The 26,210-nt window shown below is 40.8% G+C and overlaps 2 protein-coding genes across 2 annotated transcripts; both read left to right on the forward strand.

Annotated features, from left to right (window-relative positions):
• Positions 1–1,154: 1,154 nt before the first annotated feature.
• On the forward strand, positions 1,155–1,540 carry LOC105727866 (prothymosin alpha-like; the record flags this gene model as incomplete). The annotated part of the gene is made up of 1 exon (XM_012468011.3): positions 1,155–1,540. A coding segment is annotated over one exon (366 nt), but the record flags the coding sequence as incomplete, so codon positions are not given.
• Positions 1,541–10,206: 8,666 nt separating this feature from the next.
• Positions 10,207–24,695, forward strand: LOC105727865 (pepsin B-like). The gene is given in 10 exon segments (XM_064370747.1): positions 10,207–10,212; positions 11,336–11,453; positions 11,964–12,091; positions 12,776–12,975; positions 14,049–14,171; positions 16,245–16,305; positions 19,894–20,005; positions 22,533–22,595; positions 23,075–23,196; positions 24,651–24,695. Coding segments are annotated over 10 exon segments (978 nt in total).
• The last annotated feature ends 1,515 nt before the right edge of the window (positions 24,696–26,210 follow it).

Genomic DNA, 26,210 nt, shown 5'->3' on the forward strand with positions numbered 1-26,210 from the left:
TAGAGATCTTTTACCTCTCTGATTAGCTGTATCCCTAAGTATTCTATCCTTTTTGTGGCAAGTGTAATTCCCAAATATTTTTAGAAATATATTTAGATTCTAAAGGGATTTCTTTTCTAATTTGGCTGTTGGCTTCGCTGTTGGTGTACAGGAATGCTAGTGACTTTTGTATATTGATTTTGTATTCTGAAACTGCTGAAGTTGTTTATCTGCTCAAAGAACTTTTAGGCTGGGACTATGGGGTGTTTTAGATATAGTATCATGTGGCCTGTAAACAGAGATAGTTTGACTTTATCTCTTTCTATTCACGTGATGTTTTTTCTTTCTCTTGCCTGATTACTCTGGCTAGAAGCAATTCTTAAACTACCTCATGTGTATTCCAAAAGTAAGCAAGTAAATAAATGTCCTGTAGATAAAGAAAGCTGTGTTTCTCACTGTCAGAGAAATAAGTTATAAATAGGGAAAGAGAAGAGGCTAGGATGAACCCTTTGGTATTGGAATTGAAGGTATTTCAGTATTCGATTATGGTTTTATTTAATATATATTTAATATATTTTATAATAATATATTTATAAATATATATTTTAAAAGATATTTAAAACCACGATTATATATCCGTAGAGAAATTCATATAAAATATGTATATACATAAATATATTTCCCAGCTTTAACTGCTGAGAGGCCCTTGAAGCAATTATATTCCAGTACGTATATATAGTGCCCAGATACTGGTTTCTAAATTTCATTCTTCAATAAAAAGGAACCAGAAGTCCTTGAAGAAATGGCTGATTCTTGGGCTGAGGCGAGGGAAGTAGAAGAAAAGACTGTAACATCTTAGGGTTACAGAGAGTAGTAAAGAAGTTCTAAAAAAGATGATTGAGCCACGTCAAAAGGACACAAGAGCCACCTTGAAGGAGTCCGCAATGACCAACCAAGTCTGGGACAATTTCAGCAACAAAATAAATGATAAATATAACGATAAAAAGGATTATAGTTTGCAGAATAAAGTAAATATTATGAGTCCACCCCACTGGCTACTCTAAAAGCCATCTTTGCATTGCTCCTCGTCCGACTCCTTGCTCGCCGCAGCTGCCTCCGCTGCGCGCCTCCTCTGGCAGCTTGATAGCCAGAGTCCCTGAACTCTCGCTTTCTTTTTGATCCCCCGCATCGGATCACCCGCGTGCCCCACCCTGTCAGACGCAGCGGTAGACACCAGCTCCGAAATCACCACCAAGGACTTGAAGGAGAAGAAGGAAGTTGTGGAAGAGGCGGAAAATGGAAGAGACGCCCCCGCCAACGGGAATGCGAATGAGGAAAATGAGCAGGAGGCTGACAACGAGGTAGAGGAAGAAGAGGAAGAAGGTGGGGAGGCAGAGGAGGAAGAGGAAGAAGGTGATGGTGAGGGGGAGGATGGAGATGAAGATGAGGAAGCTGAGTCTGCTACGGGCAAGCGGGCAGCTGAAGATGATGAGGATGACGATGTCGATACCAAGAAGCAGAAGTCCAACGAGGATGATTAGACAGCAAAAAAGGAAAAGTTGCCGGGCGCGGTGGCTCACGCAGGAGGCCGAGGCAGGCGGATCATGAGGTCAGGAGTTCAAGACCAGCCTGGCCAATATAGTGAAACCCTGTAACTATTAAAAATACAAAAATTAGCTGGGTGTGGTGGCACGAACCTGTAGTCCAGCTACTCAGTAGGCTGAAGCAAGAGAATCACTTGAACCCTGGAGGCAGAGGTTGCAGTGAGCCAAGATGGTGCCATTGCACTCCAGCCTGGGTGACATGTCTCAAAAACAAACAAACAAAAATACATAACTTGAATTAAGACACAGAAAAACATCAGACATACTCAAAATGAGAAACATTCTAAAAAGTTAACTGACTAGTCCTCTTCAAATGTGTCCAGGCCATTAAAGACAGGAATTGTTCCAAGTTGGAGGAGATAAGGAGATATGACCTCTAAATGCAATATAGGATCATGGATTGAATTCTGGAACAAAGAAGATGTTTCCTTGAAGATAGAGTTAGTGTTGAACAAATCTTACCATGTCCGTTGCTACATTGGCCTGAGACACCTCTCACCTGGGTTACCAAGATAGCCTTCTTGGCTTCTCTGCTTTAAACCTTGTCTCCTGTGCTCTATTCCCAACCCAGCAGCCAAACTTTAATCTTGTGATGTTCCTTTGCAATGGCTCGTGATCTCACTCAGGGTGAAAAAGTTTTTACGATGGCCTAGGAGACGCTCCATGATGAGACCTCTCTCCTAACACCATGCTCCAGTTCTGCCCATCTCCTTGTTGTTTCTCAAGCACCCCAGACGTGCTTCTGCCTCAGGACCTTTGCATGAACTGTTCTCCTGGCCCAGAACATTCTTTTCCCAGATGTTCCATAGCTCATTACCTCCATTCTGCCTTTAATTTAATAATTCCTTTTTCAACAAGGCTTAAGTTGATCAGCCTATTGAATACTACTGCAAACTGCACACTCCCTGCCCCCACACTCTTGATATTCCTTACCCTGACTTACTATTTCTTCATTCCATAGCAGCAAACCTTAGCTTTCTGAGGAACCACCACACTGTTTTCCATAGCAGATGTAGCATTTTACATTCCTATCACAATGTATGAGGGTTCCAGTTTCTCCACATCCTTGCCAACAGTCGTTTTCTATTTTTTGTTATAGTCAGCTTAGCAGGTGTGACATGGTCCCACTCTGTGGTTTTGATTTGCATTTCCCTGATCATTAATGATGTTGAGCATCTCTTCTTGCACCTATTGGACATATTTAACCCTCTTTTGAGTTTTCAGTTTTTTGTTTACTATATTTGAATTTCCATGGTTTTATTTTGTAGACTGTTCTTGCTGCTTAATTGCCCTCACTAGTTTCATAACCCCCTTTTCTTTTTTGTGAGTGCTATTTCTGTCTTATGTCTTGGAAGTTTAATATAGACTTACTTCAAAATCACTTTTTCAAATCATTGTTGTTTTACGTATATTTCCATTCACGTTTTCTCATTTGTTGGATCTGCTGACTGAAAGACATTTTCTAATTCTCATTCAATGGATCATTGTCATCTAACCGTTTCCTCAGTGTCCCTACAGTGTGCATCACCCCAGAGCAGGTCTGTGTCTGCTGTTCAATTCAGCGTCCTCCCCTTCTGCAGGTGGATCAGCTTGGACCAGTATCTGGCTCCTGTGTGATGTGGATCTGGTCTAGTTTCAGACTGCTCACTGGTTTCTGTTTTTGGCCCCAGGCAAGGTTTCTGCAGCCTTAACCCCTCACATTTGAAGTGATTGTTTTCTCCCATTTCACACTTCCTGTTCAGGTGTAGAGCTGGGTGCTGCAGCAGCTGCATGCTGCTGGAGTCTGCTGAGAGAGCACACCAGAACCAGGAAGGGAAAATCCCTTTCTCCCTCAGTGTTTCTCCAGCATCCTGTACTGACAAAGCCTAAAATCATGCCAGCTGGCAAAGGAAAGCTAGTTAAAAGATTCAGTACCATATCTCCAGAGCAGACAATAGGGAATGAATGAATCTGGAACTGAGAGGTAATATACAGATAATGTTGGGTAAATTACAAGTATCTTCTCCAACTCCGACACAACTTTAACCCTTTCAATAATGCCTTTAGATAAACAGAAATTCATAATTTTAATATGTTCCAAGTTGTAAGTAATTTTGTGTATGGTTAATGAGTTATTTTTGTGTCATGTTTAAGAAATCTTTCTTGCTAAGGTTATGACAATTTTTAAATGTTACTTTCTAATAGCATTACTGTTTGATCTTTCACAATTAAATCTAATATCCAACTAGAATTGTTTTTTTTTTTGCATGTGACATGAAGTAGGGATCAAGATTAATCATTTTCCATGTGGTTATTTACTTACCCAGCACCATTCATTGAAAATACTATCCTTTTTTTCACTGCTTTTCAGTGCCACTTTGGTTATAGATCAAATATCCGTAATGAGTTTGTTTCTGGACTCTCTATTCTGTTCTGGTTGCCCTGTGTCTCAGTTGTCCCACCTGTAACTATAAATAACGAAATAGATCCTTCACCATTTAATTTCTATCTACCCCATCTAAGTCAGCACATCTCACATCCCGAGTTTATCATAGCTTAATTTCATTTTTTATTTTCTTTTTTGAGATGGAGTTTTGCTCTTGTTGCCCAGGCTGGAATGCAATGGCACAATCTCGGCTCACAGCAATCTCCACCTCCCGGGTTCAAGTGATTCTCCTGCCTCAGCTTCCCAAGCAGCTGGGATTACAGGCACGCGCCACCACGCCTGGCTAATTTTGCATTTTTCGTAGAGACAGGGTTTCTCCATGTTGGCTAGGCTGATCTCAAACTCCCGACCTCAGGTGATCTATCTGCCTCAGCCTCCCAAAGTGTTGGTATTACAGGCGTGAGCCACTGCTCCTGGCCTATCATACCTTAATTTCTTGGGATATAAGTTCAATTGTGGTATGTGAATTTCCAAAGAGTATATATCTTTATTTTAGTTGTTTTAACTTTACAAAAAGGGTCTCATATACTTTATGGGGGACTTACAAAAAAAACCTAACATTATATTAACTGTTTATGTTTTCTCCAGAAAATGTTGAGAGTTTAGCTGAGGCACACATGAGCTAATCTGCCTGTCTGTAATGCTTGCCAGCATCTGTCCTGATCTCCACTTCAGGCTAGCTGAACACCCTCCCCTGCCTTAGAATTTCTCATTTCCTTCCCATCTCACTCTCCACACTCTTTTACTCCTGCATCCTAGGATCCCCTTTCAATTAAACTACCTACCCACAAGTCAGGCTCTGTTTCCAGGCAAACTCAAACCAGGGCAGTGGATAACTAGCTGCCTCTGGCACCCCTCATGGTTAAGAATAGCAGAAATAATATGACACTTACCAGGCACTAGACATTGGGCTAGGCAATTTACATATTATACTTTTTTAAATGTATACAATACCTTATGACATAGTCACTACTTGTTATCTGCATTTTGCCAATGATGAAATAAGCACAGAAGTTGTTAAGTTCAGTCATGTGCCGCATAAGACATTTTGGTCAACAATGAACTGCATATATGATGGTGCTCCCATAAGATTATAATATTGTGCTTTTACCATATCTTTTCTATGTTTAGATACACAAATACTTACCACTATGTTATAATTGTCTATAGTATTCAGTAAAGTAACAGGCTGTACAGGTTTATAGTCTAGAAGCAATACCGTATACCCTAGGTGTGTAGCAGGCCATACCATCTAGGTTTGTGTAAGTACACTCTATGATATTTGCACAATTACAAAATTGCCTAACAACACATTTCTCAGAACATGTCTCCATATTTAAGTGACTTGGCTGAGATCACATAAGAAAGTGGCAGAGCCAGGATGCGCATCGGACCCGTCTGGTGTCTGAGTGCATGCTCTCAACCATTTTTCTATACTTCCTCTCATTGCCCAAGGCGCATCACGAAGATTTCACAAAAGACAAGTGGAATAGATCTACGTGAACAGAATGCAAATGTAAAGCAAGATACTAATATTTATCAGGCTGAAAGATCACAGAAGGCATAAACAGATGTCTATCCATTATTTAGCCCCACTGCACCTACTCTGTGGTGGTCAGTAGAGGTGGATGATTGATCATTATGCCCACAAGCCAAGTTCATCATGGCCAAGGAATAGAACTTGAACACACACATTTCCCTTCTGTGAGGCATGCCCTTTCCCCATTTCTACTCTCTAAAGAACTCGCTAATGCCAGTTAACCCAAGAGCTGGAAGAACCTGGGACAAGTTGGGTCCCTCATGTTAAGGCTTAGTTTCCTTAGCTTCGACTGTGGCAGAAGGATGATGTTGTAGCAAAAGCAGAAACTTTTGAGGCAGGACAACTTGGATTCAAACCGTAGCTCAACAATTGCTGGCTGTGTGACATTAGTTATGTTATTTAATCTCTCTGAATATCAATCTTTTTATAGAAATAGTTGGGATGATTTTAGCTTATTCATCAGGACTTAGAAAAATCTGCAAGTGGCAAACACTCAAAGAAGCTTAAGCAACAAGAGAATGTATTAGTTTTCTTTATGCAAGTGGGCCTGGATCACTGTCTTGTGCTCACATGCTCTCTCTCTTTCCCCCATCTCTCTCTCTCTCTCTCTCTCTGTCTCTCTCGCTCTCAAACACACACACACACACACACACACACACACACACACACACACACACACATCTCTGCTAGCTTTTATTCTGCAGATAATCTTCATCTGGTCAAAACAATCACTACTGAAACCCCCAAGCTCATATTTTTCCAGTGGAAATATTTATTTCACCTAACAATTCTATTTCAATCTCAATAATGACTCTAGGCTGGGTGCCGTGGCTCATGCCTGTAATCCCAACACTTTTGGAGGCTGAGACAGATGAATCACCTGAGGTCAGGATTTGGGATCACTTGAGGTTGAGGCCAGCCTGACCAATGTGATGAAGCCCTGTCTCTACTAAAAATACAAAAATTATCTGGGCGTGGTGGTGGACACCTGTAATCCCAGCTACTTAGGTGACTGAGGCAGGAAAATTGCTTGAACCTGGGAAGCAGAGGTTGCAGTGAGCAGAGATCACACCATTGCACTCCAGCCTGGGCAACAAGAGCGAAATTCTGTCTCAAAAAAATAAAAATAAAATTAAAAAAGAGAGAGACTGGCAGAGCACATGGAAACATAGTCCTTGGTGTAGAATTTCACATTTTCTCAGCTTCTCAGCAACCCTGAAGCTGGAGTGGGGACACTCTGGTACAATTCGTTTCTGCAGTTCAAACACAGACTTCCAGGAACAGTGGTTACAGTCAGGCCCTGTGGAAGAGCCAAGGGCTGGGCAGAGCAGGAGGAACTAAACAATTTAGGGAAGAGGTGAAGAGAATATGTCAGTTGAGTTGTGAATACCCTGGAATTAATGTAGTCTAATACTGAACACACAGCAAGGACTTAATTAGGCTTCTCCTCATTTTGAGAAAGACAGTGTGTCTACATCCTGTGACTGTTTTCTCTAGGACCCCATGCGAAGCTCCGTGTTGATCTTCCCAGTATCATCATCTACCTTTTATTTTTTCTTTCATTGAAAAAGGTCTTTCTTTTCTTTTGTTATGCAGACAAACTGAAAGCCAGCTAATTCCAATCTATTTAGGGATTGTGCCAGGTCAGGGTTGAGTTGCAGCTTTTGAAATACTCATCTACTTTTCGATTTGTCCGTGTTGCTCTGGAATGACTTCTCTGAAATTTTGTTTGACAGTTGGTGGATATCTATCTCTGAAGTTTTGAAAGAGTTAAGGGGGTTCATCTCTTGTCATCAGAAGTTCCCAGCTCAACTCTGTGGCCTCCTGTCCCGTCCGTGCAGCTTCAAATCTGGCAAATGTCTCCAAGGGAAGACTCATGTTTGAGGCAGACACTTTCCCATGATAAGTCTTTGTTTCCTAAGCATCAAGAAAACACTGAAATAATTCACTATAAGAGAATTCACTCTGTGTTTTAGAAACTTTTGGTAAGGTTACATCATCAGTAGTCTAATAGTGAACACAAAGTAAGGGATTAATTAGACTTCTACTAATTTTGAGAAAGAAAACATCTACATTCCACGCCTGTTTTTCCTAGGACCCATGTGAAGCTTCATTTTGATCTTCCCAATATCATCAGTTACCGAGGATGTTGTGCTTATCTCTTTCCATTCTCATTTAAAATGTGTCTGATCTCCTCCTTCCATTCCCAGCTAATAGGAAAAGCTAAACTACAGGCATGATAATGGTAAAAGTCATGGCAAAACCACAATTACTTTGGCACCAACCTAATAGGAGCTTTGTAATGAACTCAAACTGGCAAAATATGTGTATTTTAACAGGACACTTTGAAGTCCTACTGCTGTCCCTGTCTATATAGTTGGCTCATTCCACATTTTTTTTCTTTGAGACGGAGTCTCTCTCTGTCACCCAGGCTGAAGTGCAGTGATGTGACCTCAGCTCACTGCAACCTCTGCTTCCCGGGTTCAAGGAATTCTTCTGCCTCAGCCTCCTGAATGGCTGGGATTACAGGTGCATGCCACCATGCCTGGCTAATTTTTTAGTAGAGACGAGGTTTCACCATGTTGGTCAGGCTTGTCTCTAACTCCTGACCTCGTGATCCACCTGCCTCGGCCTCCCAAAGTGCTGGGTTTACAGGCTGAGCCACCGCACTCAGCCTCATTCCACACTTATTTCTTGGGCACCTACTACATAGAAGCTACTATGCTGAGTACAGTGTGTGATATTTCAGGAACCAGGCTTCATGAGCCTTTAAAAATGAGTGAGAGGAATGACGTATCCCGGAGAACTCAGAGGCTGCTCTGCACTTTACACACATTCTTTCATCTTAGGCTGAGGAAACACTCAGAGAGCTTATCTACTAATATGCTGCAAAGAAGACTCTCCAAAGGTAGGAAGAGAGCCTTACAAAGTTTTCTGGAGAGTATTTCCAGACACTAGAAAAAAAAGGATTAAAAAAAAAAGAAAAAAGAGAAAGTGTTCTGGAGTGTTAAAGATAAGAACACTAGCGTGTTAGGATTGAACATGGTGAAACCCCGTCTCTACCAGAGGCACGGATGTGAGACGGGGAAGTCTTAAGAGCAGCTGGAAAGGTGATGTTTTGGCTGCTTTGACGTGGGTGGGGAAAAGGGCAGCCTCCAACAGACATGACAAATGAACAGGCGTGTGTTGTCTTCACTTAGGAAAGAGCTGTGGAGATGCTATGAGCTATTTTCACATCTGACTTGAATTGTGACACTTTTCAGTCAGTTAACACTTTTCAACCTTTCAAAACCCTGTTTTTGTAAGTTAGGAATATTGCCACAAGGTGGCAGCAGTTATCAGGGTTAAGTTTTATATGCAGGCAGGAAAAAAACTAGGAAAGACAAAAGCAATTAACATACTTTTTTATAGAAAATTAAATGAAATCTTATCATCATTAAAGTTGATGTTCTCACGTATATTTACTCAAAGAGAACTTAGGCACACCAGGTCTAGAGGAGGAGTCTTTATTTAGATAAGAGTTCAGACAAACCGGACTTGAAACCAGTTTTACCTTTTATTAGCTGGGTGGTCTTGGGAAAGTTAAATTAGCTTCACAAGGATTTGCAACATTTCATGTTGCAATGATTACATAAAATATTTGTCTGCTACAAAGTTGGTGTTCAACATGTGGGAGTTATGGTCATTGTGAGTGTACAGTGGCTCTGAAGTTTCCCTTTAAAAATTTATTTCTAGGCCAGGCGCGGTGGCTCACGCCTGTAATCCTAGCACTTTGGGATGCGAGGTGGTTGGATCATCTGAGGTCAGGAGTTGGAGACCAGCCTGACCAACATGGAGAAACTTTGTCTCTACTAAAAATACAAAATTAGCTGAACGTGGTGGCACATGCCTGTAATCCCAGCTACTTGGGAGGCTGAGGCAGGAGGATCGCTTGAATTCGGGAGGTGGAGGTTGCAGTGAGCCGAGATCACACCACTGCACTCTAGCCGGGGCGACAAGAGCGAAAATCCACCTCAAAACAAAACAAAAAACAAATAAACAAAAACCTTATTTCTGCATAGAAATTAAGTCATGCATATAAAGTTGAGCCTTCTTTGGGGCTGTGCATAGCTTAGGGTAGATTCATGACAAAATTCCATGCCAGTCACAACTTTACTTAAGGCATCATTTTGGTAACTGGCCTCTTTCACTCAATACTTCTGAAAGGCTACAATATAAAAAACTATGTATAAATGGTTAGCAGAAGGGCATTCAGTGTGTTGCTTGCTAGATTTGAAAAAAATTTTGATTATTGTTGCTTACAGAATTAAATCAGCGTTGCTCGGTATGGCATAGAGGGTTCACCTTACAAGATGCTGATCACGTAAGTCATGCCCACATAGATACCTTGTACTGTATACAGTAACGAGCCATGTACTACTCTTACAGTAGTCCAGTATTCAAATCTCTCCAGTACTCTACTCAAGAAGAGTATAATAGGTACGTAACATATGTATTACAGCGTATAATAGTTAAATTTCTGAGGGTGTTAAATATGTGCTGCTTCAATATAGTATCATAGACTCCATAGTATTCCTATTACAGCATTACAGTTTTTTCTATTTCAAATGGTTTCTTGGCTAGAAAATAATATTCAGAGTAACAGTTAAATTGGTCGCATGCAGGTAAGTCCTGTGGATGGTCTTGGGCTGGTGATGAACCATGCTGAGAATTGCTCTTCTGGCTACGCTGGCCACAGTGTTCTCTGAATCATCACACAACTTCACCCCTTTGTGCCACTGCTTAAGCTTTTCATCTGCTTGCAATGGTGTGTGTGTGTGTATAAATTTCTTCACTTCCTCATTTAATATCCTGCAAGATCCTTATTTAAATGTTACCTCCTCTGTGAAGACTTTTCCATCCCACAAGGAACTATCACTCCCTCTCTCTGCTTGCTTTAACAAGATTGTTATTCCTCTCACTCATTCAACAAACCCTTGAATGCTCAGAGTGATCACATGGTCTGACAGTTTGATTATGTGTTCATTATTCCAGCAGGAATGCAGGCATTTGTATACAAAGACCACTTCCTGATTATCTTTGCACTTCCAGAGCTTGGTACAGAGGTGAACACAGAGTAAGCATTCAATAAGAATTGACTAATTTGTAAAGAATAAAGAAAGAAAAATGTCATGGGCTGTGAAAATCGTATATGGAAGGCTACCGATGAGACACGGAAGGGGAGGGAGAAGCAGATAAGTGACATGACTGGCCCAAGTTAACTTAGAGCTTAAACTACCTTCCAGTGAAAAGCTCTTCTTGCTCTCCATGTGTCCTCTTCTCCAGCTCCCTAGCACCCTCTGCTAGTGTGTGACTGGGAGAGAGGAAAATGGTGGTAGGAGTGTCTAACATTGAAAAGAAAGGGGAGAGGAATGTGTGTGTGTGTGTGTGTGTGGGTCTGGACACTGTAAGAGAAGAAAAAGCAATTGTTTCCCCAGTTCTGGGTACTCCAGTGTAGCATGGTAAATCCTTGAAGAAATCAGCTTATCGTAAAAGTAGAAAACACATTTGAAAGAGGATATTGTCTTGCCAAACTAAGTTGGCTGGCCAAAGCCTTGTGATTAGGGACAAAAAGTAGAATCTTGAAAGGAACTAACTCCAGATAAGAAGGAGAACTTGTGGGATGAGCCTCTCATTCCCCCCAAAAAATGATTTGGGCAGAATGTGGCTTCTTATGGGCTAACTCCTTAGCCATTCTTAAGACAAGGCTTGGTTGCTTAATGAAGGTGACAAATCTTTCTTTTTCAGTCTTTCTGCTTTGGAGAGATCAACATTGGGACATTACCCCAAAATTTCCTAGTCCTCTTTGACACGGGCTCCTCCAATCTGTGGGTGCCCTCCATCTATGGTCAGAGCCAAGCCTGCTGTGAGTATGTCACCATCACCCTTCACACCATGAGGGGAGCAGATAGAGGGGCGGAGCTGGGATTTGAGTACAGGTGCATTATTCTAAGTCCAGAGTCCTTTGTGCATATCCGTCACTTATCCTCCTTCTGTTTGGAACATCTAGAAATTACTGTCAGTCTATGACTTCAGCACCACTTTTCAGAAGTGCTGACTCTTCTGGAGACAGACAGCAGAAACAGACTAAGGCTTCCTTTCCTTCCCCCCAGCTCCCTCTTGTGGTCCAGTATTCCTGGCACAACTGAGGCAATCTTTCCCTCAGGGAATGGTCAGGTGGAAGGAATTTGGGCAACGTGTGTCATCCAGGAGGATAGACTTTTCTAAAACTGGCAGTTTGTCTACAAGCAAAAGATCTAGGGTGATGCCCTATCCCAGCCCTGGTCTGATGAGCCCAGTCCATCAAGGATAAGTAGCTTTCATGTGTTTTGGAAAACTGTAAATGACACTAACATTGCATTCTGTCCTTCTGCAGCCAGTCACAACAGGTTCAACCCCAGCCTGTCCTCCATCTTCAGAAATAACGGACAAACCTATACACTGCCCTATGGGAGTGGCAGCCTGAGTGTGTTCCTGGGCTATGACACCATGACTTTGAGTCGTGTTCTCATAGCCTCTGATGGTCTGTGGTTTGGTTCCCATTTTTAGAGTCTTAACACTATTAGAGAAATCCATGCTTACTAATTAGGTACAAGCTTCCCGGAAGCTGAGTGTTGGAGGGAACACAAAGCCTGTCTAATTCAGCCTTTGCCCCAAGACGAAATTCGCTTCCACAGCAGTCCTGACTGTAGGAAGCCTCGATGTTGTGCTCAAGTTGTGTGTCTTCTTGCAACTTTGCTGTATGGTCCTAACTCTGCCCTCTGGAAACACACAGATGAGGCTGTTTCCTCTTCCACCCAGTTGCACTTTGCATATTTGAAGATAAATCTTTCTACTATTTCCTTATTTCTTTAAACACCTACAATTCCTCTAATCATTCTTGCACACAGATTGTTCATTATGAAACCAGTCAGTTCTTTCACTGTCCATGGAAGTGGAAACTAGTTATAACTCCAGAAAAAACTGCTTCCACTTTTCCAACATCCACACTCTTTTTTTCAAGACACATGATTGAAAAGGTTGCCCTTTCACCTTCCACTCCCACCCTTGTGGTTGGATTCTGGATGAAAGAAGCCAATGTCTTCTCCCCAGGAGGGTTTCTGGATCCGATATCTGGGGTACGTAAGTCTGGGAAGCCACGTGATTTGTGCACCTGAACTGTCAAGCTATATTGTCTGCCCGTCATAGGTTCAGAACATCATCATCAATAACCAGGAGTTCGGCCTGAGTAAGAATGAGCCCAGCGACCCCTTCTACTATTCAGACTTTGACGGGATCCTGGGAATGGTCTACCCAAACATGGCAGTGGGGAATACCCCGACAGTGATGCAGGGGCTGCTGCAGCAGGGTCAGCTCACTCAGCCCATCTTCAGCTTCTATTTCAGCCAGTGAGAACCTTCATCCTGTGAAGGGCTCAGAAAATGAGGCTCCATGCGGATTCTACACAACCCAAGGCCAGATGGGGCCCAGGTGATGAGGTGCTCTGACACAGTCAGTATAACTTGATATATAAAATTCATGCATTTCAGAAAATTTGGGAAAAATCCCATTTTAAGTACACTTTAAGAATTTTAAATTATATTAGCTATAAGCTGCATGATGAGTCTTCATAAAATTGAGTAACGGTCCCTCAGTGTTTATTTAGGAAATCTGGAGACTGCTGTATTAGCATTAAAAAGCAGGCCTCATGAGCATTACTAGTAAAGAGAAAATGGAATAATAATCATAATGCTATGTCTGGATTTATAAAGTGTCCTTCTAGAAATTCAAATGACATCTCAAAAATCCTCATATTAGCCCCGTCTTGCCAGGGAGCAAATGGAGGCTCAAACCGGTTGTCAGCGTTGATCAAGGTCACTCACGGTAGGTGTGAAGCCAAGATTCAAACTTAAGTATCTTGATCACAAATCCAGTGCTTTTCTTGCTCCACTCGGCACTGAACTTTTGTGCCAAACTTTATCTCTTGTTCCTTCTTTCCCAAACACATGATCCTCAAGCACCTGAAGTTCATGTGTCTTTCTTCTAGGACTGGCCAGGATAAGGAGCACTGAAGGCCAAAGTCCTTCCAGTATTGTGTAGTTAATGACTCGACCACAGCGGGAGCATGCCTCCCAGAGCACACTTGCAGGCTCTCTCAGGCCCTGTTCTAGTTGTCCCCAAAGCTGTTTCCTGTTATTTTCACTTCCTCCCAGGGAGGGTTTCTCTGGGACGCTTTTCTAGTTTGTTTTTGGGTGCCTGGTTTCCACTTCCATCTTCTTTATGGGTGTAGTGTCTAGTAGTTTGGTGTTAGTCTGAGAAGTCTCCTCCCATGCCTCAGCAGGCTGAGTCTGAAAGCAGCTCAGAGGACAGCGCCCCCTAGTCTGCGGCACCCCTGTGTCTGAGGGAGTGTGGGAAGGAGAGAGGAGAGCACTGTCTCACCAACTATGTGTGGGCACTCACCCTCTTCTACATCTCTCTCCAGCCAGCCAACCTGCCAGTACGGTGGAGGGCTTATCCTTGGAGGTGTGGACCCCCAACTTTGTTCTGGTCAGATCATCTGGACCCCTGTCACCTGGGAACTGTACCGGCAGATTGCCATCCAGGAGTAAGTAGAGAGGCCACTTCCTGTGGATTGTGGACACTTGCAGGGTGTTTCTCCAGCTTGACAACATTTCCTGTTCCTCCACATCACACAGGTTTCTTAAATAGAATCACCAGCCCCCAGGCTGGTGAAGTTTTTGAACTGGGTACTCAGCCTCATCATGCTGGCAGGTTGGTCATTCCTAGGTGCTGTGAATCTATGTTTCTATTGTTGGAAGATTGATGATTTCCGTCAGCATAATCTTGACCACTTCTATCATTAGCCAAAGTAATAGCTGTCATTGCTGTTTGAGATGTGCCAGGTGCTATGCTAAGTATTGTATTTATTTATTTATTATTTATTTATTTGAGATGAAGTCTCACTCTGTCACCCAGGCTGGAGTGCAGTGGTGTGATCTTGGCTCATTGCAACCTCTGTCTTTTGGTTTCAAGAGATTCTCCTGTCTCAGCCTCCGAAGTAGCTGGGATTACAGGCACCCACCACCACGCCCAGCTATTTTTTTGTATTTTTAGTAGAGATGAGATTTCACCGTGTTGCCAGGCTGGTCTCAAACTCCTGACCTCAAGTGATCCACCCACTTTGGCCTCCCCAAGTACTGGGATCACAGATGTGAGCCACTGTGCCTGGCCTAAGTACTTTAAATATATTATTGCATATAATTTTCACAAGAGCACTATAAGGAGGTCAGCAATATATTTCATTCTATAGATAAAGAAATTAAGGCTCAGAGAGCTACGTAACTTGTCCAAAATCACACATTTTATAAGACCAAAATTTGAGCATAAGCTTATTGGATCAGCCTTGGGATCAGATAAGCTTGTGCTCAAATCAGTTATTTCTGCACTTGAGAATTTGCTATCACATGGCAATTAAAGACAAAACTCCTGTGATCTGTACTCAAGACCATACAAAATCTCGGCTCCACCTATCAGTACAGCCTCTCAGTGCTTCCTGATATGAAGCACAGACTTCACCGAGTCCCTGCACCTGGCCATGTTCTCTTGTTCTTTTAATCATGCCACCTGGAGTGCATACTTGAATTTCAGGCATTCTTCAAAGCCCAGATGAATTAGTATCTTCTCCTAAAAAGGAGGCCAGGGGCCCAGGGTGCAGTGATTTCTCTCTCTTTTGGTCCTACAGTGCTTACCTGTGCTGCTGTCGCCATTAACATGTCCTAGTCGTTGGGTAAGGCACTGGGGAAACAGGCCAGCCTGCAAGAGTAGAAAGAGGGAAGAGCTTGGCAGATTATTTGTGCATGGAATGGAGGTTGGTTTTTCATATAGCCCAATTCTACTCATCCTGTAAGTATCATTTCCTCAGAAAAACCCTTGTTCTGACTTCCCAAACTAGATCGTCACATCGCAATGTGCACCTATCAGGGCTGCAGTTAAACATAATTCGTGTGTTTTTGTTAAGTGTCTGGCCTCTTCACTAGACTTTGGTGTATGTCTTGTTTACCATTGTGTCTCCAAGTGCCTTGTGTGATACCTGGCTCATAGACAGCACTTAACAAATCTATAAGGGAAGGGGAGAGCAGTAGAAAAAAACAGCACAAAGAATCAGAGACTGAATCATATAAGACTCTATGGACCACATTACAGGGTTTATCAGCTACTGCCTTGCAGTGTTAGTCTTGGCTTAATTGTGCTGTTTCATCTGTATTAGAATAAGGTCCTTAAAAGAGTAAGTACAAATTTCCCACTCCTTGTATCACCATGAACCCTGAAAAAGCATCTTACACATAGTAGGTGCTCAAAATACAGCTATTTACTCATTACAAGCCCTACGTTGGGCTATATGCTGGGCCCCATATAGGTAGATTAAAGACGGTAAGACAGCCGCTGTCTTTCTAAAGCTTTCGGTCAGAGCTAGAGTGGACATCAGATCAACACTGAGGATGGGACTCCAATAACCACACATGCACAGAAGCATTTCATGGACAGATGTGTAATAGGAGTGGCTTGGCTGCCTGGAAGAGGAAGAACATCAGAGCTGCTGGGTTGGGGGACGAGGGATGACATGGCTCATGTTTTCGGTAGACACACTTGATTCTCTTTGCCCTGGTGTTTCCCTCAGATTTGCCATTGGTAACTAGGCCACAGGCTTGTGCTCCGAGGGCTGCCAGGCCACCAATAGTGTACAAGGGTTCTCTTTTCTCCACATCCTTTGTTATGCCTACTTTTTGTTTAATAAAAGCCATTTTTAAACTAGATTGAGATGATACCTCATTGTAGTTTTGATTAACATTTCTCTGATGATTAATGATGTGAACACCTTTCCATATATCTATTTGCTAATTGTATTTCTTCTTTTGAGAGATATCTATTCAGATCTTTTGCCTATTTTTAATCAGATTATTAGGTTTTTTCCTGTAGAATTGTTTAAGCTCCTTATATATTCTGATGATTAATTCCTTGTCAGCTGGGTGGTGTGCAAATATTTCTCCCATTTTTTGGGTTGCCTCTTCACTTTGTTGTTTCCTTTGCTGTGCAGAAGCTTTTTAACTTGATGTAATCCCATTTGTCCATTTTTGCTTTGATTGCCTGTGCTTGTGGGTTATTGCTCAAGAAGTCTTTGCCCAGTCCAGTGTCCAGCAAGAGTTTCCCCAATGTTCATAATTTGAGGTTTTAGATTTAAGTCTTTAATCTATTTTGATTTGATTTTTGTATATGGAAGAGTTAGACATCTTATTTCATTCTTCTGCATATAGATAATCTAGTTTTCCTAGCACCATTCATTGAAGAGACCATCCTTTCCCCCATGTATGTTCTTGGCACCTTTGTCAAAAATGAGTTCACTGTAGATGCATGAATTTATTTCTGGGTCCTTTATTCTGTTCTACTGTTCTCTGTGTCTGTTTTTATGCCAGTACTATGCTGTTTTGGTTACAATAGTTCCACAGTATAATTTGAAGTCAGGTAATGTGTTTTTTTCCATTTTTGTTCTTTTTGCTTAGGATACCTTTGGCTATTCTGGGTCTTTTGTGGTTCTATATACATTTTGGATATTTTTAAAAATTTCTGTTAAGAATGTCATTAGTAATTTGATAGGGATTGCATCAAACCTATAGATTGCTTTGAGTACTATGGACATTTTAACAATATTGATTCTTCCAATTCATGGACATATACTCTCTCTCTATTTTTTGGTGTCCTCTTTAGTTTCTTTCATCAGGGTTTTATAGTTTTCATTACATTGATCTTTCACTTCTTGGTTAATTCCTAGGTATTTAACTTTATCTGTGGCTATTGTAAATGGAATTACTTCTTTGATTTCTTTTCCAGATTGTTCACTGTTGGCATATAGAAATGCTACTACTTTTTGTATTTTGATTTTTTATTCTGCAACTTTACTGAATTCGTTTATAGTTCTAATAGTTTTTGTGTATGGAGTATTTAGGCTTTTAGAAATATAAAATTGTATCATCTGCAAACAAGGATAATTTGACATTTTGCTTTCCAGTTTGGATACACTTTTGTTCTTTCTCTTGTCTGATTGCTCTAGCTAGTCCTATATAGAATAACAGTGGTAGAAGTGGGTATCCCTGTCTTATTTCAGATCTTAGAGGAAAGTCTTCCAGTTTTTCCCCATTCTATATGATACTAGCTGTGGGTCCATCATCTATGGCTTTTAGTATGTTGAAATGTGTTCTTTCTATCTCTGGTTTTTTGAGTTTTTTTTTTTTAAATAATGAAGGGATGTTGAATTTTATTAAATGTTTTTCAACATTGGTTGAAATGATCATATGATTTTTGTCCTTCATTCTGTTGATATGATGTATTACACTGATTGAGCCATCCTTGTATCCCTGGAATAAATCCCAGGTGGTCTCTATGAATGAACTGTCAATGTGTTATTGAATTCAGCTTGCCAGTATTTTGCTAAGGACAATTGCATCAATATTCATTGGGGATGTTGGTCTATAGTTTTCTTTTTTTGGTATGTTTTTGTCTGGTTTTGGTCTCAGGGTAATACTGAAGTATTCTCTCCTTCTATGTTTTTCAGAATAGTTTGAGTATGATTGGTATTAGTTCTTCTTTCAATGTTTGGTAGAATTCAGCAGTGAAGCCATCGGGTCCTGGGCTTTTCTTTCTGGGAGACTTTTTATTACAGCTTTGATACTGTTACTTGTTATTGGTCTGTTTAGGTTTTGGATTTCTTCACAGTTCAGTCTTGGTAGGTTGTGTGTGTCTAGGAATTTGCCTATTTCTTCTAGATTTTATAATGTATTGGCATATAGTTGCTTATAGTAGCCACTAATGATATTTTGGATTTTTGCAGTGTGAGTTGTAATGTCTCCTTTATCATCTCTGATTTTATCTTCTCTCTCTCTCTTTTTTTTTTTTTTTTAGTATGGCTAATGGTTTGTCAATTTTGTTTATATTTACAGAAAACTGATATTTGTTTCATTGATCTTTTGTATTTTTTCCCTTTCAATTTCATTTATTTCTTCTTTAATCTTTATTATTTCTTTCTTCTACAAATATTGGGTTTGCTTTGCTCTTGCTTTTCTAGTTCTTTAAGATATATCATTATGTTGTTTATGTAATTTTTTTCTACCTCTTTTTTTGAGATAGAGTCTTGCTCTACTGCCCAGGCTGGAGAGCAGTGGCATGATCTCGGCTCACCGCAAACTCCGCCTCCCGGGTTCAAGCGATTCTCCTGCCTCAGCCCCCGAGTAGCTGGGATTACAGGTACCTGCCACTACGCCCAGCTAATTTTTTGTATTTTTAGTAGAGACAGGGTTTCACCATGTTGGCCAGACTGGTCTCTATTTTTTTGACGTAGGCACTAAATGCTAAAAACTTTCCTGTTAGTAGTGCTTTAACTGTATCCCACAGGTTGTGATATGTTGTGTTTACGTTTTTGTTTGCTTCTTGAAACAAATAAAACATATTATATATTCTGGTTAGTAATTCCTTGACAGTATCCACCAGGTACACACCATGCTAATTTTTAGGTTACTTACTCTTCCCTTGAAGAGTTTATCAGCAAGTGAGACAGTTTTGAGGCCTTGCATGACAATAACTGCTGCTTTCTCCTCTTAGGCTCAGCCTACAAGCTAGTGTATTACTTTACCAACTGGTTGCAGTATTGACCAGAACCAGCCAAGTTATTTCTTAAGAATGTGAACCCACATCTGCATACACAACTGATATATGCCTTCACCACCGTGAATGACAAGATTGCTTCTTATGAATGCAGTGATAGTGATGTCCTATATCCTCAGTTCCAAGTCCTGAAAGAAAGTCTATAGGAATTGGGTCCACAGTGAGTGGGAGACAGGGAGGGATAATGGAAAGTCCAAGCTCAGTCTCCAGTTCATTCTCACTAGCATAAGATTCTGAGAGGCAAAATCCTTTGCAGACAGTTTGTTCCTGTCAATTTCTGACAATTATGGTAAAATTTCTGACAATTATGGCACATTTCTGACAATTATGGTAAAATATAATATAAACACTAACTGAGGCAGTTAGGGAGAAATGCTTGCCATGGGGACTTTAGAGGTTGTGCTTGGCAGCTGACCATTCCCCAGAGAGTCACGAATGAGGGCAAGAAAAGTTGCTTTCTGTGATGTTTGCATCCTGCAGTTTCACAGAAATCTCACAGAGATTTCACAGAAGCACATTTTGTTTCTTTCTGCAGCAATGGTAACCTGGCCAACTTGTTGGCCCCTAGTAGCTGTAACTTTGGCATTCAGAAGTAAGAGCCTTCTCATGGCCAGGGGATGAGGGTGGAGGCAAGAAAGTCCCCAAGGTTGAGGTGGGAAACAGTAGTATCAGAGAAGGAGGTGAAGACGGTTATTCCGGAGGAGAAAGATGTTGGCATCTGCAAAGGTAATATCTGGGTGGGAAGGACTGGCTATAGCAGCTATGGAAAGATAGCAATGGTGCGGTGAGAATCAAGTACTTAAAAGAATATAGAGAATGAGGCGTGGTAGGGAGGGGGGTTTGATGGTAAAGAAGAGTTACTGTCTGCTGATGAGAATGGAAGAGCCCTGGGCTGAATCATAGGCTTTTGCTACTGGGAAGTAGTAAGAAAAGATAATTAGCATCAAAGGCATGTGGACTCTGGACTGGAAAAGGAGATGGTGAAATAGATTTGACTTGTATATAAAAAAGGCATTTAAGTTACTTTTTAGATTATAAAAGTAATGCATTCCCATAATTATTTAAAAAATCAGATAGCACAAGATTGTTTGACATAAAAAGTAATTTGTTCCTCTTCCTTCTTCCCCTCCCTAATTCTTTAGAGGTAGCAATGTGATGGTTAGAACAAGTTGCCGTTAAGTTTTAAAATTCTCACTGTAGTAGTCAGTAGACTTTCTGATAGTTACCTATAAGGTAACAAGCTAATTCTTACCTGTGATATTTGGTGAATATTTCTTCTGCCTGAGATGTCCTTTCCACCAATATAGCTTTTTCCACCTCCACAGTTTACATAAATAAGAGTCTTTACACCGCAAACTCCAGACTGCATCTTCTCTTTCCCATTTTAAGTTATCCAGTTTGGTGCTAGTCAATTTACTTCCACCAAACAAACAAACAAACAAACAAGCCTTTCTAGCTATTAAATACCTGAACTTAAAATAAAAAAACCCCGGTAAATTAGGGAAGTTGTGATACAGTTTACAAAACGTTAATTACAGGCTTATCATAATCAGGAACAAACCTAGAGTGTTTAAACAGCATTTATAGGCTATACGATTGTTGACTATGGCAGAGGATTCGACAGAATTTTAACATCTATAAGTTCTACCAATATAAAGCACTTGAAAATGTTGGATTCAACATAAATTTAATAGTACATCTTTGGGAACAGAAATGCTCTATTAAATATATGTACAGATTGTAAGTCACATGTTAATTTTGGGCTAGGTCACCAATAGGCCAGAAGTTTTAGAAATAGTATTTCTATTATGGTGATCTATGATTAGTGATCTTTAATGTTGTCATTCTAATTGTTTTGGGGCACCAGTAATAGGACTCATGTAAGATGATGAACTTAATCAATAAATGTATGTGTTCCGACTGCTTCACTGAATGGCCATTTCCCTATCTTTCTTCTTCTTCTGGAGCCTCCCTATTCCCTAAGACACAACAAAATTGAAATTAGGCCAATTAATAACCCTACAATGTCCTAAGTGTTCAAGTGAAAGGAAAAGTTCCATATCTCTCACTTTAAATCAAAAGCTAAGCTTAGTGAAGAAGGCATGAGATGGATGAAATTTGCTCTGCAATGAGAGCAAATACCTGCTCATAAGCAAGCTGAAGTCATACCTTGGTCCTCAGGTGCATCAAAACTAAGTCCAGCACACTATTCTGAAGAAGATGCAGGTTAGGCTGCAAAGAACAGCAAAGGCAGAGAGGCCAGAGTGCATGGAGACAGCCATGGAACTTCTAGGCACTCACATCTGAGAAAAGCCAAATAGGCCAAAATCTAGGCCTTTTATGCCAAACAGCCATGTTGTGAATGCAGAGGAAAAAGTTATTGAAAGAAATTAAAAGTACTACTCAAGTGAACACATGATTGATAAGAAAGTAAAACAGTCTTATTGCCATATAAAGAAAGTTTTAGTGATCTAGATAGAAGATCAAACCAGCCATAACTTTCCCTTAAGCCAAAGCCTAATCCAGAGCCAGGCCCTAACTCTCTTCAATTCTATGAAGACTGAGATGAGTGATGAGGCTAAAGAAAAAAAATGTGAAGCTAGCAGAGGTTGGTACATGAAGCCACCTCTACAACATGAAAGAGTAAAGTGTAGCAGCAAGTGCTGACATAGAAGCTGCAACAAGTTATCCAGGTGATGTAGTTAAGATCATTAAGATCATTGGTAAAGGTGGCTACACTAAACAACAGATTTAGTTATTTAGGTAGGTGAGGTAGACAAGATATCCTTCTACTGGAAGAAGATGCTCATCTAGGACTTTTATAACTAGAGAGGAGACGTCAATGCCCGGCTTCAAAGTTTCAAAGGACAGGCTGACTCTCCTGTTAGGCACTAATGCAGCTGGTGACTTTAAGTTGAAGTCAATGCTCATTAACCATTCTGAAAATTCTAGGTCCCTTAATAATTATGTTCAAACTACTCTGCCTGTGGCATATAAATGGAACAACAAGGCCTGGATGACAGTACATCTGTTTACAGTATGTCTTCCTGAATATTTTTAGACCACTGTTGAGACCTACTGCTCAGAAAAAAAATTTAAAATATTACTGGTTGTTGACAATGCACCTAGTTACCAAAGGGCCCAGATGGAGACATACAAAGATATTAATGTTGTTTTCATGCCTGCTAACACAACATCTATTCTGCTGCACATGAATCAAGAGTAATTTTGACTTTGAAGTCTTATCATTTAGGAAGTACATTTTATAAGGCTATAGTTGCTGTAGACAACGATTCCTCTGCTGAATCTGAGAAAAGTAAATGAAAAACCTTCTGGGGAGGATTTCTGGAGAGGATTTCCAAGGATCAACCTGTGTAATTCAAGGGAAGACGTCAAAATATCAACATTAACAGAAGTTTGGAAGCAGTTGATTCCAACTCTCATCAATGGGTGTTCCCTAAAAGTTTTGATGTGTTCAAGACTTTAGTGGAGGAAGTCACTGCAGATGTGATGGAAATAGCAAGAGAACTAGAATGAGAAGTGGAGCCTGAAGAGGGGACTGAATTGCTTCTGATAAAACATGAACAAATGAGGAGTTGCTTCTTATGGATGAGCAAAGAAAGTAGTTTCTTGAGATAAAATCTACTCTTGGTGAAGATGCTGTGAACATTGTTGAAATGACCACAAAGGTTTTAGAATATTACATAAACTTAGTTGATAAAGTAGCAGCAGAGTTTAAGAGAATTGACTCCAATTTTGAGAGACATTCTATGTGGGTGAAATGTTTTCAAATAGCATTGCAAACTACAGAGAAATCTTTCATGAAAGGAAGTCAATTTCGATTTGACATGGCAGAATTTATCATTGTCTTAAGAAGTTGCTACAGCCACTATCAGTCAGCAACCATCAACACTGAGGCAAGACACTCCACCAGCAAAAAGATTATGACTCACTAAAGATGCAAATAGTTGTTAACATTTTTTAGCAATAAAGTATTTTAGAATTAAGATATGTACACTGTTTTTAGACATAATGCTATTGCATACTTGACAGACTACAGTAGAGTGTAAACATAACTTTTAATATGCACTGGGAAACCAAACACTTGTGTTACTCATTTTATTGCAACATTTGCTTTATTGTGGTGGCCTAGAACCGAATCTGCAATATCTTTGAGGTATGCCTATACGAACCGGCATTTATCTCTGAGGTAGATCAGTTCTCTCACTCATGGCAGTGCACCATTTCCTAATTTAGATGCATAAATTTTGTCGTCTGGGTCTTGGTGAGGACAGCTGGAAGGATATCATAAAAAAGATCAGGGACAAAGGCTCAGGTGGCTGATGGGTCTCAACGGTAAGAAGTGAGAAACTCCTGCTCTTCATGGACTTTGTATGTTCCTTGGATTAAGCATCCCTTGGGGCAGGTCTAAAAGTGGAGGGAGAGCAGTGGAAGCTGCTATATAAGGTCTCTAAGGAAATTCATTGATTTTTTTAGAACTGTAAAAACCTATGAGAGATTATAAAATGATTTGCTCAGCTGGGCACGGTGACTCATGCCTGTAATCCCAGCACTTTGGGAGGCTGAGGTGGGTGGATGATGAGGTCAGGAGTTCAAGACCAGCCTTGAACCAGCCAATATGGTGAAACCCCATCTCTACTAAAAAATACAAAAAAATAACTGGGCATGGTGGTGCATGCCTGTAGTCCCAGCTACTCAGGAGGCTGAGGTAGGAGAATCGCTTGAACCTGGGAGGTGGAGGTTGCAGTGATCCAAGATCGCACCACTGTACTCCAGCCTGGGCAACAGAGTGAGACTCCATCTCAAAAAAAAAAAAAAAATTATTGACTCAAATTGAACAGTGAGCCAGAAAACTTTAGTGGTTGAGAGCATTCTACTAGTAGAGGAAAATGAAATACAAAACTTCTGAATCACCATGGGAGAGGAAAGAAGGGAAAATCAGTGCTGAAATAAAGCAAGCAAACATACAGCATGAAAGACAAAACATAACAAGGTAAGAAAAATCCAAATATATTACATATGACAGAAATACTGACAGACAAGCCTCCCCTATCAAAACTCAAATATTAGAGTCTCAAAAAAGTCATTCCTTATCACTGTAGGGTTGGGTTTACATCCCCTCTAGTGGAACTAGCATGGAAGCCGAGGCTTGACGTCCTGCTAGGACCCCAGGGCCTTTGTTTCCCTCCTCCTTGCTTTGGACATCTGATCTCATGCAGCAGTCTTCCCAGCTGCAGCTTTCCTCCAGTTCTCTGAGAACAGAACTGATATAGGACAGAGTCCAGAGCTGCTTGTTTCTATGCATAAAAACAGGTTATGATGATGCTCTGAAATGTTGTTATTCTTTTAGAATGTATTCCACCAGCCGCCAACAGCTGGTATAACTGACCTGTGACACCCAGAAGTGAAGGCTTCTGTGCTAATATTGGTAGAGGCAGTGGCAGTGGTGGAGAAAGTGGCGGTGACGAGGGAAGTGATGGAGAAGGCAGTGGTGATGGGGGCAGTTGAGGAGATGGAGCTTGATGTACTGGTAAAGCAGATGGCATTTATAGTAATCCTGAAGACAATACCAAGTTCCACCAGTGTGTGGAAGGCAGTACCTTTCACCTCAAGTGTGCCCAAGGTTGCAGCAGAACTGTAAGTGTTGCAACTGGCCTTAAATGTACTTGTAAAATCCTAGTGTCACAGATTCTGTCGTCTGCATGTCAAACCACATCCTCCAATATGTCATGTAGTCTCCATATTTTATAAATCTGTCACATTGGAAGCTTTACCCCAATAAAACAGCATTATAATAAAGCTTAACTCTATTAAGACCTAAAAATACTATAAACTCCTTGAACCAAGTCTAGCTGTAAAATAAATGTGGCACAGTATGTTTTGGTTTTTGTGTTCATTTGTACTTTCTTAATTACTTTTATATACAATTTAGCACTTTAAAGGACCCTGAAGGTTAACTGAAGCTATATTAAAATTTTATCTTTCATCAAATCAGATCATTATTTTAGAGTGTTCGCTTCCCTGGAAAAGAATTGAACGTATGTACTAAACAGTGTGAAAGATGTTCTATCCCCAACCCCACCCCCATCAATATCCTCCAAAGAAGGGACCTAAGACCCTGAATCAGAAAATAAACCACTGAATGTTAAATTGTCACCTCTGAAAAAATCTGCAGGTGTGGGTACAAAGGAGAGGAAGGAGGGAGATGTGCAGGACAGGTGATAAGAGTTAATCCTGACTTAAGTCATAAATACTTCTTGACAAGATAATAGAAATCATTAAATCATCAGATTAAAAGAAGTGTATATATTAGGTACATTTTTGCTAAGTATCTTTATCATTATCTTAATATGTCCTATGTGATTTCTCATAAAGACGTTCCTGTCCTTCACCGTTATTGTTTTAGAAGACCTTGGCCTTTCAGGAATTAGGCTCCCCAGCATCATATGCCCAGGAGGTTTCACCTCTTGCTAGCCCTTTCCTCAGCTAACATTGATCGGGGGGTAGCCATAAGGGTTACGGTAGGCTAGTGCTCTCCTGCAGCCATTGGCAGCTTCTCAGTCTTTGGTATCCAGACACATGTAGGCTTACCGCTTTTCTGGTTATTACAAAGAAGCCTAAGTGTGTACTAAAGGGCCTTCCTACCAAAAGATTAGATTACATTTAATACCAACCCTGAACAAATTATACTTGATTATTTCAGTTACTGCTGGAAGGGAAGGGGTCTAACTCTCAGGCCTGAGTGTCTGAGTAAGTACTTTGAATGTAGCTGTTTACAAGTCAGTCTGGGGCTATATATTTTCTGACCTTTATAACCCTAGACAGACTTGTAAAGGCTCTAGGGGGTCATTCAGATTGGAGGGCAGACCCAATCCACTAGCTTCCCTGGGGAGTCCTCCTCTGACTTCAA

Source organism: Aotus nancymaae, unplaced genomic scaffold (assembly GCF_030222135.1).
Source record: "Aotus nancymaae isolate 86718 unplaced genomic scaffold, 86718_ANA_hifiasm-v0.15.2.pri h1tg000007l, whole genome shotgun sequence".
Classification (NCBI taxonomy): Eukaryota; Metazoa; Chordata; class Mammalia; order Primates; family Aotidae; genus Aotus; species Aotus nancymaae.